The sequence below is a fragment of the Elaeis guineensis genome, chromosome 4, assembly GCF_000442705.2.
Source record: "Elaeis guineensis isolate ETL-2024a chromosome 4, EG11, whole genome shotgun sequence".
NCBI lineage: Eukaryota > Viridiplantae > Streptophyta > Magnoliopsida > Arecales > Arecaceae > Elaeis > Elaeis guineensis.
In genome coordinates, this window is record NC_025996.2 from 17,757,077 (window position 1) to 17,770,079 (window position 13,003).

Consider the following 13,003-nt stretch of genomic DNA (forward strand, 5'->3'; position numbering starts at 1 on the left):
ATATTTAATGCCAGGGTTTACTTTCCTTCAATATAACTTGGCATAGGAGCATATAAAATAGCAAAATAAGATAGCTAACCTAATATCTGCACATAAATTATCCTTGGAGATGTCGAGAAGATGAATGTTTAGCTCAGAGGGAGCCTGATTGGGGTGGTGAGCCATGATGAATTTGGACTCACCCAAAGCTACATATTGACTGGGGCTTGGCCGACATCGGAGAAACCCGCCACAAGCAAGTTGACGAACTGCACAAACAACAAAACAAGTCACGAGCCCACCACGCGTAACATACTATTTCGAAAGACCATACTGACCTTCCCGCCTGCTATAAAACTCCCCACCCCCGCCCAGTCCATCCCGTGCCCCAGTTCCCCCTCCCCTGCATATCCCTCTCTTTGCCAACTCCTCACTCTTCCTTCTTCTCCCACCAACTCTTTACTGCTACCAATTACTTCAGTAGTAGTTGTGCTAAAGAGTCCCCAGGAAGAAAAAGGAAATCAGATGGCCGGGTTGCCAGCGACCAACGCCGAGGGCGAGACCCTCTCGGACGCTTGGGACTGCAAGGGCCGCCCCGCCGTCCGATCCCAGACCGGAGGTTGGACCAGCGCCGCCATGATCCTAGGTCCTGCCCCCCTCTTATCTTCTTCTTGTTGTTTCCTCCCTCTCCGTTTCTTTAGTACTTAAAAGAACAAATGTTATAATAAAAAAAAGGGGTGGAGCTGTGCGAGAGGCTGACGACGCTAGGAATCGCCGTAAACCTGGTAACCTACCTGACCGGTACCATGCACCTTGGCAATGCCACCTCCGCCAACATCGTCACCAACTTCCTCGGTACTTCCTTCATGCTCTGCCTCCTCGGTGGCTTCCTCGCCGACTCCTTCCTCGGCCGGTAAACATCCCCCTTCGATTAATCCACCACTCATCCTTACCACTCTGGGTTTTCTCCTACCGGTTTTTTTGTGATGTTAATTTTTCGCTCCAATAATATGTATAACCAGGTACCTCACCATCGCCATCTTCACCGCAGTCCAAGCTCTGGTAAACATTTTTCACCTTGCTAGCACGATCATATCTTGTTTCGTTTTAATATTATACGATAAAATATATGAATATAAATCTGAATTCATTAACTGAAGGGGATTACCATTCTGACGATCTCGACGGTGGCGCCGGGGCTGAGGCCGCCGGCCTGCGCGGACCCGTCGGCCGGCGGGTGCGTGCAGGCGAAAGGGGCCCAGCTTGGGGTGCTCTACCTGGCTCTGAATCTAACGGCGTTGGGGACGGGAGGGCTCAAGTCGAGCGTGTCCGGGTTCGGATCGGATCAGTTCGACGAGTCCGACCGGGGCGAGAAACGGCAGATGATGCGCTTCTTCAGCTGGTTCTTCTTCTTCATCAGCCTCGGCTCGCTGCTGGCCGTGACCGTCCTGGTGTACATCCAGGACTACGTCGGCCGGGAGTGGGGCTACGGCATCTGCGCCGCCGCCATCGTGTCGGGGCTGGCGGTGTTCCTCGCCGGCACCACCCGGTACCGGTTCAAGAAGCTGGTGGGGAGCCCCCTGACCCAGATCGCCGCCGTGGTGGTGGCGGCGTGGAGGAAGAGGGCCCTGGACTTGCCCTCTGATCTCTCCCTTCTCCATGACGTGGGCGCTGCTGACAAAGCCGACGACAGGGGAAGCAGAAGCTGCCCCACAGCAAGCAATTCCGGTAATTAATTAATTAATTCTTTCGCTTAATTTATCCCATTAGCTCGCAGCTGACTGTGCTCGAGGGTCGGTTGCCCGCTGCTCGCTTGGGCTTGGGGAAGTTTCCGCTGGACATGCTATCGCTTTCTTTGCCTCGAGACGCGTGTCGCTGCTCGTTTATTGGTCCTCTCCTTGAAGGGGGGCACGCATCTGGAGGCAGATGACCATGTGTCACCAACCAGATGGCCAGCGGAAACTGATGCATCCCAGGCCGTAGGAAATGGGTGACCAAACCCAAATGACTAAAAAAATAAAAAGTAGGCGAAATTTTCTATCCATTTTGAATGGACCTCTGCTTCTGAATTTTATGTGGACAAAGTTTTAAATAAATTTTCATGCAATATATGATGCTAAAGTCTCCTGAACGGCCAGCGGGTGTTGCTCTGCACCATGCACGTCCTTTTTTTTTTTTTTTTTTTTTTTTTTTGGGTTGCGTGTTCTTATTAGTGTTTTTGTGGCTAGCTCATGCTTATCTATCAATGAGAAGTCCCGACTAGTTCACATGTATGATACCGATATTTGGAGGTTGGACAGCCAAGGGTTTGTTGCCTTTGATGGATACTACCTAATTAATGAACCAATTTTCATGGATAGAGAATATAGGGTCTGCATGAAATTAAGGTGGGACCGTACATTTCTACAATTCCGCCTTGATAAATCCTATTAGAGATGGCTTGTGGATCCCGTGCCATCAAGCAAGAAGTCTCATCACATTAGAAGGGAATCTCACGCTCGCTATACATTTTAGATGAAGAATCTAAAAGGATCCTTAATAATTGAGCTTGAATAGTGTGGTTGCTAGGTGTGACAAGCCAATTATGTATCAATGCAAAAGCTTATTGAGGTATGAATACATGTGATGGACCAATTTGCTTATGTATTGGTCCACTATTCTACGCTAAACAACGAAGCTATGCCCCATAGTTTCCAAAAAAGGGCTGGTTTTGCAATCAAACGCACCAGCAACGCTATGAAGTGTACCTTAATGATTTCACTTTTTCCCCTGGCATCTAGATAGAGAGCGTGGTTGGTGAGGGGAACAACCTAACAACACAGGATTGCTAAACCCACCCACATCGTTCAGATTGTATTTTTCATGTAGAAAAATTAATTAATCTTTTTCATGACATCAATCATTGATTATATTTTGCACATATTTTAAAGTATTATAAACTCTTTCATTCATCTGCGATCGTAAAGCGATTATTCCATAACGCAATAGTGATTCACACGAAGGAAGGTGAAGCCTTCTTTCATGCGAAAGATACAGCCCGTCTGTCCCTGTATCGGCTTTGACTGCCGGTGGGCGTCATCCCACGTTCTAAACATTTTCTTCCATGTATCATAGGGGAGACCCCTGAAGTATATGTGGTCCTTTTGCCTTCCATATAAATTCCTGTTATCAAGATAATTCAGTATTATTCAGAATTATCCTGCAATCAAGAGTTTGACTGCTGTCAGAGATGACATGCAGGCACAACCGATTGCAATTCGTGAAATATAAGTTTGATATCTGTCACGGGGAGGCATAATCCAACAACCATCTCTGTATTCGGAACGCTTGTTCCTGTTTGACCTGAGAGAGTCCAAGTGGGGTAGATGATCGACAATTGCCTCAATGCTTGTCATTATCACAGGCCCACATGGTCGCGAGTTCTAGGAGATCACCTGGGAGCTTCACCTCAACTTCTGCCCCACCAATGGAAAGGGAGAGGGACTAAATAAAAAAGAAGAAGATTCTCCACTTATTGAAGCCCTTAGAAATGTGTTTAGGCTGGTTAATACTATATGGCCAGATCCTTTTGGATCGGACGTTGGTATCTGAACGAACAGGAAACGGTAAAGAGTGGGAACTAGGAAGACAGGTGGATAGGTTATGGCCAGACATTTTTGGAGCAGTTGATATTTGAAAACAATCTGGAAGCTTTTATTGAGAGCTTTGTACGTGCGTAACACGTGCCACGAAAGGGAATTGCCAAAGAGTTGGGACTCGGAAGACAAGGGACTGGGCCATTGCGTACTCGAGGGTAAAGATGGTTGGGTGGCTTTTTTTGGCCCTTTGAGGAGGAAAAGCCACCGGTTGAGCCCACTTTCCAAAAAACTGGTGGTGTAGCAGTTGGCCCTGATGCGGTGTTGGTGTGCTTTCTTTGAATCCCACCCCTCTTCAAGTTTCCATTTATGTCCTTCTCTATTTGATCCTTTTCTGCGCTCTGAAGTGAGAGGTGGGGGGGGGGGTTGAAAGCGAGAGGTAGTCCGATTGCAGTAGAAACCGAACAGACGCGGACAAGGTAGAATATTGAAACGCGTCACGGGACGCATTCAAAACAATAAGTCACGCCCAAGTCCAATTGCTTTTGTGATTTCCAACCAACGCTAATTCTTTACCACCAAATAATACACCCTAAAACAAGCAATGTGTGGAACCAAGATTAATGATTGTAGAGAAATTTTCGCCTTTTATGTCGTTGAGTTGATTGCTTGCATTTGTAAAAGAAAGGCGACGGACTTGCAACTTGCACCATAAGCTGCCACTTTTTTCTGAATTGTAGCGATGCCATCTTATCCTGTGATAAGAAACATTTAAAAGCAAGATTTTTTCTTCTCTGTCGCGGCTTTCCTTGCACCAATCCACTGCCATATAGGACAAGCAACCGAGTGAGAAATGTAGCGATGATTGGTAATCTTTTTTTTTTTTTGGCCCGATAGATGTGGACTAAAACATCATCACATGCTAAACAAGATACAGCCATAAGCATTGCATAGGTAAGAAGAAAAAGATATGGTTGAAAACTGGATGACCAAATATTTGGTTCTGCGTAAAGAAGCGTAGCACACGCTATGATATATTAGGTTCAACAATTAAAGATTCTAGTGTGCTCCTGTTTCTGATGTGGCAGGCAGATATTGGTGGTATGCATAGGAGGTGGGACCATTTATGGGGTACCATATCAATGTTAAAACCTAACGAAAGGTAAATATGTTGAATTCCATTACATTCCTTGAGGCTAGCTCGTGAACCTTTTTCTTTTGTCTGTTCTTAGTCCTCTTGGATGAAAGCCAAGTTTGTGGGAAGCTACCTGCTTCCTCCTTTTCCATAAAAGAGAAAGCCAAGTTCGTCAATGCAGCTGACTTTCATGTGAATTGAAGAAATTGATTTAATTCACGCGTCAGGCATGATGCCACATTTACAAGTAGATTAACTTTAGAGACTATAAATACACTAATATTTTAAGCATTATGGCATGGCCGCATAGTTTTGCTGAATTTTTTTTTTGGTAGATCAATAAAAAACGAAAAAAACTGAAACGCAACTAAAACTTCAACCAGTGAGCAGTCAAACGATTTGCCTCAACAAGTAAAGTTTCATAGACTCTGCCTTCTTTCCAGCTCCAACGACTGGTGCTGTCATTCTGTCATCTTATTAACTACTACTTTCAGTTGCTTGGACCGGGCAGCGATCATCGAGGACCCGGCCGTCGAGCAGAGCAAGTGGCGACTGTCTACGCTGACCGACGTGGAGGAGGTGAAGCAGGTGATCCGATGCTGCCGGTGTGGGCCACCACCATCATGTTCTGGACCGTCTACGCCCAGATGACCACCTTCTCGGTCTCCCAGGCCACCACGATGGACCGCCACATCGGCCCCTCCTTCCAGATCCCAGCCGGCTCCCTCACCGTCTTCTTTGTCGGCTCCATCCTCCTCATGGTTCCCATCTACGACCGCGTCGTCGTCCCCGCCGCCCGCCGCCTCACCGGCAACCCGCAGGGCCTCACCCCGCTCCAGCGCATCGCCGTCGGCCTCACCCTCTCCATCTTCGCCATGGCGGCCGCCGCGCTCACGGAGCTCAAGCGCCTCCACGCGGCCTCCGCGGTCGATGCGGGGTCGACGGTGCCGCTGAGCGTGTTCTGGCTGGTGCCGCAGTTCTTCTTCACGGGCGCCGGGGAGGCCTTCACCTACATCGGCCAGCTGGATTTCTTCTTGAGGGAGTGTCCCAAGGGGATGAAGACCATGAGCACCGGGCTGTTCCTCAGCACTCTATCCTTGGGTTTCTTTTTTAGCTCCGCTCTGGTGACTATTGTCGACAAGGTGACTGGGGAGACCGGGAGGGGGGCCTGGCTGCCGGACAATCTGAACCAAGGGAGGCTCTACGACTTCTACTGGCTCCTGGCGGCGCTGAGCGTGCTCAATTTAGGGCTTTTCTTGCTATCCGCCAAGGGGTATGTTTATAAGGAGAAGAGGATGGCGTCGGGGGAGCAGGGGAGCGTGGTCGCGGTGGAGCTGGCGGACGAGGCGTGCTGCCATGCTTGAGCTGCTTCTTTCTTTTCAACTGCAGCCAAGTGTACGTAATATAGTTTGTCTCGTGTTGAGGTAACGGATAGTTTGAGTTTGGATCTCTCCCTTCCTTATTGGGATGCATCCTAGCTGTGTAAAACTGAACCAATCGATGTGTCTGCTGGCGCTTCGGTTCTCTTCTTCTCAGTGGAAAATTTCCTCCACGAGCATAAGATATGAGAAAAAGTGCCTGAAATGTGGCATGAGTGGTACTAATTAATAGGGATAACTTCGCCACAGAATCACTGATGCATGGTTTCATCACTAGAAAATCACATTTCTGGTCAGAATATTATCTTGGTAAAAGAAAAATGCAATAAGAAAAAAACAAACCTTTGGGCCTCGCAAGGTCTTATGGATCGTATTAGACTATAATAATTAGCACTGCATGCACTGGGTTGGGATTTAACTTGGCATTATGTTGTTTGGCATTCAGCGTCTCTCGAGTTTGGAAGGCCTTTAGTTGGGTCAGGCCAGCTAGCCATTTACGATTCACCGATTTGAACTGGGATCGCTATGATTTATGAGCATGGATGATGGTTCTACAAGTTTGGCCCAGCATTTTCTTTTTCTTTTTTTTTTTTTAAAAAAGCCTGGCAAGATCCATTAGAATTCATCGAAATGGTGAACTGCAGTAGAGTGAACCATCATCCAGGTTGCAAATGCTGATCAACCTGCAGGGACATCACCAATAGAATTAATTGGCATCCTAAACCTAGTCTAACAATTTGTTAGCCGGAACATCGATTGATAATAAGTGTAGATATCTTGATTTTGCTAGCAAAAAGAATCTATAAGATATTTGAATATATGTTAACTAAACCATGTGCACACCTGACCCAAATTTTCTCTAAGTCACCTTTTGACGTAAAAAAGATAAGATCCGAAATTTACTACTTCCAAATTCTCATTCAAATGATCGAATGCATTAGCGCATTAGGGTTACTGAAACGGTCATCTTTCCGATTCTTTAGGAAAGCGACCCAAATCAGGCTTACGTACGTGAGAATAGCCTACCAACATTGCTTTGGTCCAAAGGACCAAGCCCATGTCATCATGCTAGAACATAATGTCACAAGACAAAGAAGAAAGCTGTGAAAGTTACTTCCAGTGTGGGAACAAGTGCAATTCATAGGCAAACTTTAGAAATTGGTCTGTGGCCCACGATCCTTTCTAGATGCACTAGAAAGCTACTTTCCTGAGTCATGAATCCTAAAATTCCAAACTTGCATTGGAATTAATGTTATACCACTATGGCATGCTCAGTCGGCATCCACGCAATCAAGGATCATGGTATAGATGTTACATGCCAAGAATATAGCTTCAGTTCATTTTGACGTAATAATACCCGTATGGTTCAACAAAACTAAATAATAGTATTGTTGACAGGTTAGCTTACAAGAAGTAATAAGAAAGAATTTGGAGCAACCATGTCTTTAACTATAGAGCTTGTGTATGTCTTTAACCATGGCTTTGGTGCGAATCGCGTGGCATGAGGAGTTTGTTTCTTTCAGGTGGCACCGCCAGATTGTCCATGTGTGCATCTTTGAGATTTTAACATGCATGTTACAATATCTAGACTCCATCTGATATAAAAAAAAATATTTGGTTGTCTGTGAGCATATCCAAACTTAGTACGAGTTTGAAAAAGGAACTAAACTGACCGTTACGGATCAGTTCCGTCCGTGCATTGAGATTCATGTCCGTTCCCTTTCCATCTTGATCGCTGGCAGCCGGTCTCTGATCAATTGGTGTCGGCGCCGGTGTGAATGACGAGCAATCTAGAGAATCATCACGAGGTCTCATCGATAAGAGTTCAACTGAAAGACAGTTGGAAGCAAACGGTGCAAGAACGTACCATCTGGGTTTCACCAAATCTGTCATCGGCAGAGGTGGCGGAGCATGTTAGGTGATTCCCGAAGATGATCAAGCTTCAGAAGGAGGTCGTGAGGGGATTATCTGAAGCCTGGGCAGCTTCGGCTGTCTTAATGAGAAGCCTGGGTTGAAGGGTGGCGCCGTAGATGGTCGCTCATGATTTCTGGTCCAGGCGGGGGTGAAAGGAGATGTTATGGCCTACAGCTTGGAGCTAGGCCATCTACTTCTGCGGTTTGAGATGGTTGGGGAGAAAGAGCTTGTTCTTGGCCGGTCGTAGGTTGTGGCCAGTCAGGCATTGGCCGTGGAGCCCTAGCGGCCCGCTTTTTCCAACGGAGGGGGCCGTTTGGTTAGCCTTGGTGTGGGTTAGGCTGCCGTGGTTCCATTGGAGTTTTGGGGGTGGAGGCACTTCAGGAGATCTTGAGGCTGGTGGGAGAGTTGGTGGCGGTGGACGAGTGGATGGTGGAGCAGCGGTGATTGGGCTTCCACGGGCCAACATCAAGATCGATCTCTCCTAACCGCTGCTACCAGGGGTGTTGATCGAGGGGATGGAGGGGTCTTTTTGGTAGAGATTCATCTTCAAGAATCTTGATGGGGTGTGCCTTCGCTATGGGTGCTTCCATGATCCGATGACATCTTGTCCAGCAGAGGGGAAAGGCGGTGAGTTGGGCCCAGAGAATGTGACCCGAGATGGAGGGGAGGAGGCGGTGGCTATGAATGACGGGTGGGGGCTAGGGCCCTAGCTGGTGGCTGTTCACCAATGGCTACCTGGGCCGGAGATATCGACCGAGTGGGGGAAAAAGAAGGCTGAGTCGACTCAGCACATCGAGTCGGGTTTTGGGCCAGGTCAATGTGAGAAGGCATCCACTCAGATGGATTCAAACCATGTCGACTCACTAGGTGGAACCAATGGCTGGATCAAGCCAGTGAAGATCGCACAGTGGTGATCGCCCCTCCGATTTACGTCCAGATCAACGGTGGGATTCGAGACTGGATGCACCAAGATTGGTGTTAAGAAGGGTTCGGACTTGGGCTGAGGCGTTAATTGGCCTGCCAACAGGTTCTCTCCACTAGCAGCGGGCTGGGATGCGCGCTGGCCTATCCGTGGGTGTGAAGGCAGGCAGGGCTTGCAGGGGCTCGGGACCAGGCTTGACCCAGCCCAAGCGCACCCGGTCCTCTGAGTTTGACATGGACCGAGCACCTGAAAGGCCCATGTCACAGAATGGTAATGGTAGGGCCCAGGAAAGAAAAATAGTATCAAAGGCAAGACAATAGCCCTATCGGAGATTCAATCAGAGGTGATTGCTTGTTCAGGGGGTTTCAGGGTGTTCGTTTTCTCAGCAAGGCCCCAAAGGGAGGGAGAGACTGCTCCACCTCAGTTTGAGGAGCCAGGGAGTGACTCAGGCATCCCAACCCTTACAGGGCACTTTGAGCAAGGGCCAATGCCTCAGATGGAGTAGGACCTCAGGGGTGAGGATCCTGTGGATATGAATGCATCGATGGGTGGTTTGATCAGGGATCATGGTGAGGTAGTGGCATAGCTGAGACAGTCCATCCAGAGAGCTAGAGAGGGTCCATCTGCCATGGACTCATCGACAGCAGGGCTGAAGGCAGACTTTCCAACTGAGGAGAGTTCTAGTGCAGATCTCCTTCCTCTTCAGTCATCACCATGAGGGTGCAGATTTGGAACACCCGAGGGGCGAGGAAGCCCTCTTTTTGGGCGACGCTAAGCAGAATTATCCAACAACATTGGCCTGACATCTATGTTCTTCTTGAGACTTGACTTTCGGAGATGAGCCTTGCCTGTGCTAGACGGTGAATCCTTGCGGCGTGGAACTCATATACTATTGAGTCTAGGGGCCTATCAGGAGGGATCCTGATGATGTAGAGACATGGCTTGATCAGGGTGTGGGCACTTTTCACAGATGCGAGCAACATGTGGCTTTAGTTATCTCAGAACAGATCAGAGGCTTGTGGCTACTATTTGGCATATATGCGACTACCGAGTATAGGAAGCTGAGGGTGCTCTAGTTTGAGATTTTCAAGATGGTGTTGTAAGGCTTGCCGTCTCTTATCGCTGGGGACTCGAATTGCATTATAGGACCCCACGAGAAGATGGGCAACAGACAGCATGTGGACTGCATTAATTCCAAAAAATTCAGACAGTTTATATGAGAACCCGATTAAACTGGATTACTCTGGGCCCAGATTTATCTGATGCAACAATCATCGGGGGGCGGCCAAAGTTTGGGAGAGGATTGATCGTACCCTTGCCACCGCCGACTGGCTCTAGTGTTTTCTTGGGCACTAGGTTCCGCATTTGTCAAAGATTGCCTCTGACCATTGTCCGCTAGCTTTTGTCACCACTGATGGCCCTCATATGCCTAGGGCTCCTTTCAAATTCGAAAGGTTCTGGACCTTCTATCCTAGATCGTGGGAGCTGATCAGTGAGGTGTGGAGAATGCCGATTCATGAAGACGTGAGATATCTAATGACTCGGAGGTTGGAGTTGGTGAGACGTAAGTTCATTCGGTGGAACCGTCTCGAGATCGATGATCTTACTAGGCAAATTGAGAGGGTAGAGGCAGACATTGTGGACCTACAGATGAGAGAAGATCATGAGGGGGGGCTTCAGGAGTCTGATCTGAGGGAGCTTCATCACCAACTCTCGATGCACCATTCTTTGCTGAGATAACAGGAGATGATGCGAGGCAGAAATCTAGGATCCAGTGGATCAAAGAAGGTGACCGCAGCACTAGATTCTTCCTCCAGTCGATGATGATCTGGAGGTCTACCAACCAAATCAGGTAGCTGAGAGGAAGCGATGGCGCAGTGGTGGAGGATAGCGGGGATGTTAAAAGGCTGATCACCCAGTTCTTCAGATCATGCTGGATGATGGCACTTGGTAGGGATTCACCACTTCGAGGGCCCAGCTTGTGACCCATATCTCCAATCAAGAGAATAAGGCCTTGACTCACCCGGTGTCCATTGAGGAGGTGCAAGGTGCTCTCTGATCCCTTGAGGAGGACAAGGCCTCGAGGTCGGATGGATTTTCACCCCTTTTCTTCCATCGTTACTAGCCCATAGTTGGAGCTGAGGTGGTGGAGGTGGTGCAATGGATCTTCAACTTTAGAGGCATATCGAAGGAGTGGAAGAAGATGCTGGTTATCCTCATCTCGAAGCAGCCTGATGCGTCTGCTTTGAAGCATTTCAAACCAATCAACCTCTGTACCACCCTTTACAAGGTGTGTGCGAGAATTCTAGTCGGACGATTGAAATCGATTATACTTTGGCTGATCTATCCTGAGCAGGATTGTCTTTATCAGTGGCCGCAGCATTACCGACAATATCCTCCTTGCCCAAGAGTTCATGCATGATCTACGGCAGACATCTATCCAACGTAGCCTGATGGTGATCAAGTTAGATATAGAGCATGCCTGTGACCAGATGAGTTGGTGCTTTCTATAATGAACGATGTAGGAGCTTGGCTTCTAAGATAGGTGGATCGATTGGATCATGAATTGTGTGGAGACTCTGAGCTTTGCGATTCTGATAAATGATGCACTAACAGATTTCTTTCACTCAACGATCGAACTTCACCAAGGTTGCCCTCTCTCCTTCTATTTGTTTATCTTATGTGCTAATACTTTATCTCGAATGCTGAGAGCAGTAGCCCAAGGGTCGTAGCTGGAGCCTTACAAACCTACCTCTGGGACTGAGCCACTCTCACATCTCTTTTTTTGCTGATGACTGTCTTCTGATTGACTGGGCCTCCATCTGGAATGCAAGGTATTTTGCTTCCATCATTGAGGCCTATTACTAGGCATCAGACCAGCTAATAAACTTATAGAAGTCCACGATCATCTTTAGCCCCAAGATGAAGATCCAAAGGAAGTAGGCTATCCAGAACAAGCTGGAGATCCAGGAGCAGACAGAAACCCTAGTTTATCTTGGGGTTCCTATGATGGAATGGCATCTTCGGAGGGCTGACTACAGGCATATAGAGCAGCGGATTCAGGATCACCTCAACAACTAGCAAGCCAACGTCCTCTCTATAATAGGCAGGATGACCCTCGTCAGATCTATCTTGAGCTCTACCCCAATCTATCTCCTGATGAATATGGTGGTACCCGTTTCTTGTCTCAAGAGATTGGAGCAGTTTTTCTGCAACTTTCTATGGGGCTCTAGGCATGATGGTCGAGGAGTTCATCTAATGTCTTAAGAGGTAGTCTGTTAGTCTATGTGGGATGGGAGGCTCGGGATTCAATTGCTACTGGATAGGAGAGAAGCTATGATTGCCTAACATACTGTTAGATTTTTTCTCCAGTCTGATTGTCTATAGAGTAAGATGATGAGGTCTTGGTATAGGACATGGAGTTAGGGGTTCCAGATCCAAACTATCCATAGATGCCTTTCATATGAAAGGAGACCTGTGCCCGTGCGCCTACTATGCTTGCCCAAGTCAAATAGTTGATTATGGATGAGGTATTAGTTGAGGTGAACTCGAATATCTGGATCTCTAGCCTTCCACTTTTCAGATGGCCGACATATGTCAGCATGGAGGTGGATGACCATCTATGGGTCTACAAGTTGCTTACCACCGATGGTAGGGCCTAGAGAGTTCTGAAAATCATCCGTCTCCTTGGCGATCCGCTTGCTGATCGAATTCTTGCCATCTCGATGTCTGTCCATCGACACAGGATCTAAGGGTGTGGGGCGATTCATGCTATCCCAAGGCTCCTGTGAGGGATCTTTTCGTAATTAGCGGGACTATGCCATATCGAAGGATCAAGGCTATTTGGATCACTACTACAGAAAAAGACTAAGGCAGCGGTTCGGAACTGCTGTCGTAGCCATAAAAACTATCGTCATAGCCTATGACAGTGGTTTCGTAACTGCTACCACTGTCACCATCACCATAGGTCTATAATAGCGGTTGTTGCAATAGTTACTGCAATCCTTGCCATATATAAGGTATAGCAGCAGTTACTCAACCGCTGCTATAACAAACTATATAGTAGTGATTTTCAAACTGCTGCTATAGATTGGTTATA

The 13,003-nt window shown here is 47.7% G+C and overlaps 1 protein-coding gene across 1 annotated transcript; it reads left to right on the forward strand.

Annotated features, from left to right (window-relative positions):
• Nucleotides 1–362: 362 nt before the first annotated feature.
• Nucleotides 363–6,297, forward strand: LOC105043612 (protein NRT1/ PTR FAMILY 6.3). The gene is given in 7 exon segments (XM_010921213.4): nucleotides 363–625; nucleotides 715–892; nucleotides 1,002–1,041; nucleotides 1,140–1,665; nucleotides 1,668–1,707; nucleotides 5,184–5,281; nucleotides 5,284–6,297. Coding segments are annotated over 7 exon segments (1,773 nt in total). The 5' UTR covers nucleotides 363–504; the 3' UTR covers nucleotides 6,054–6,297.
• The last annotated feature ends 6,706 nt before the right edge of the window (nucleotides 6,298–13,003 follow it).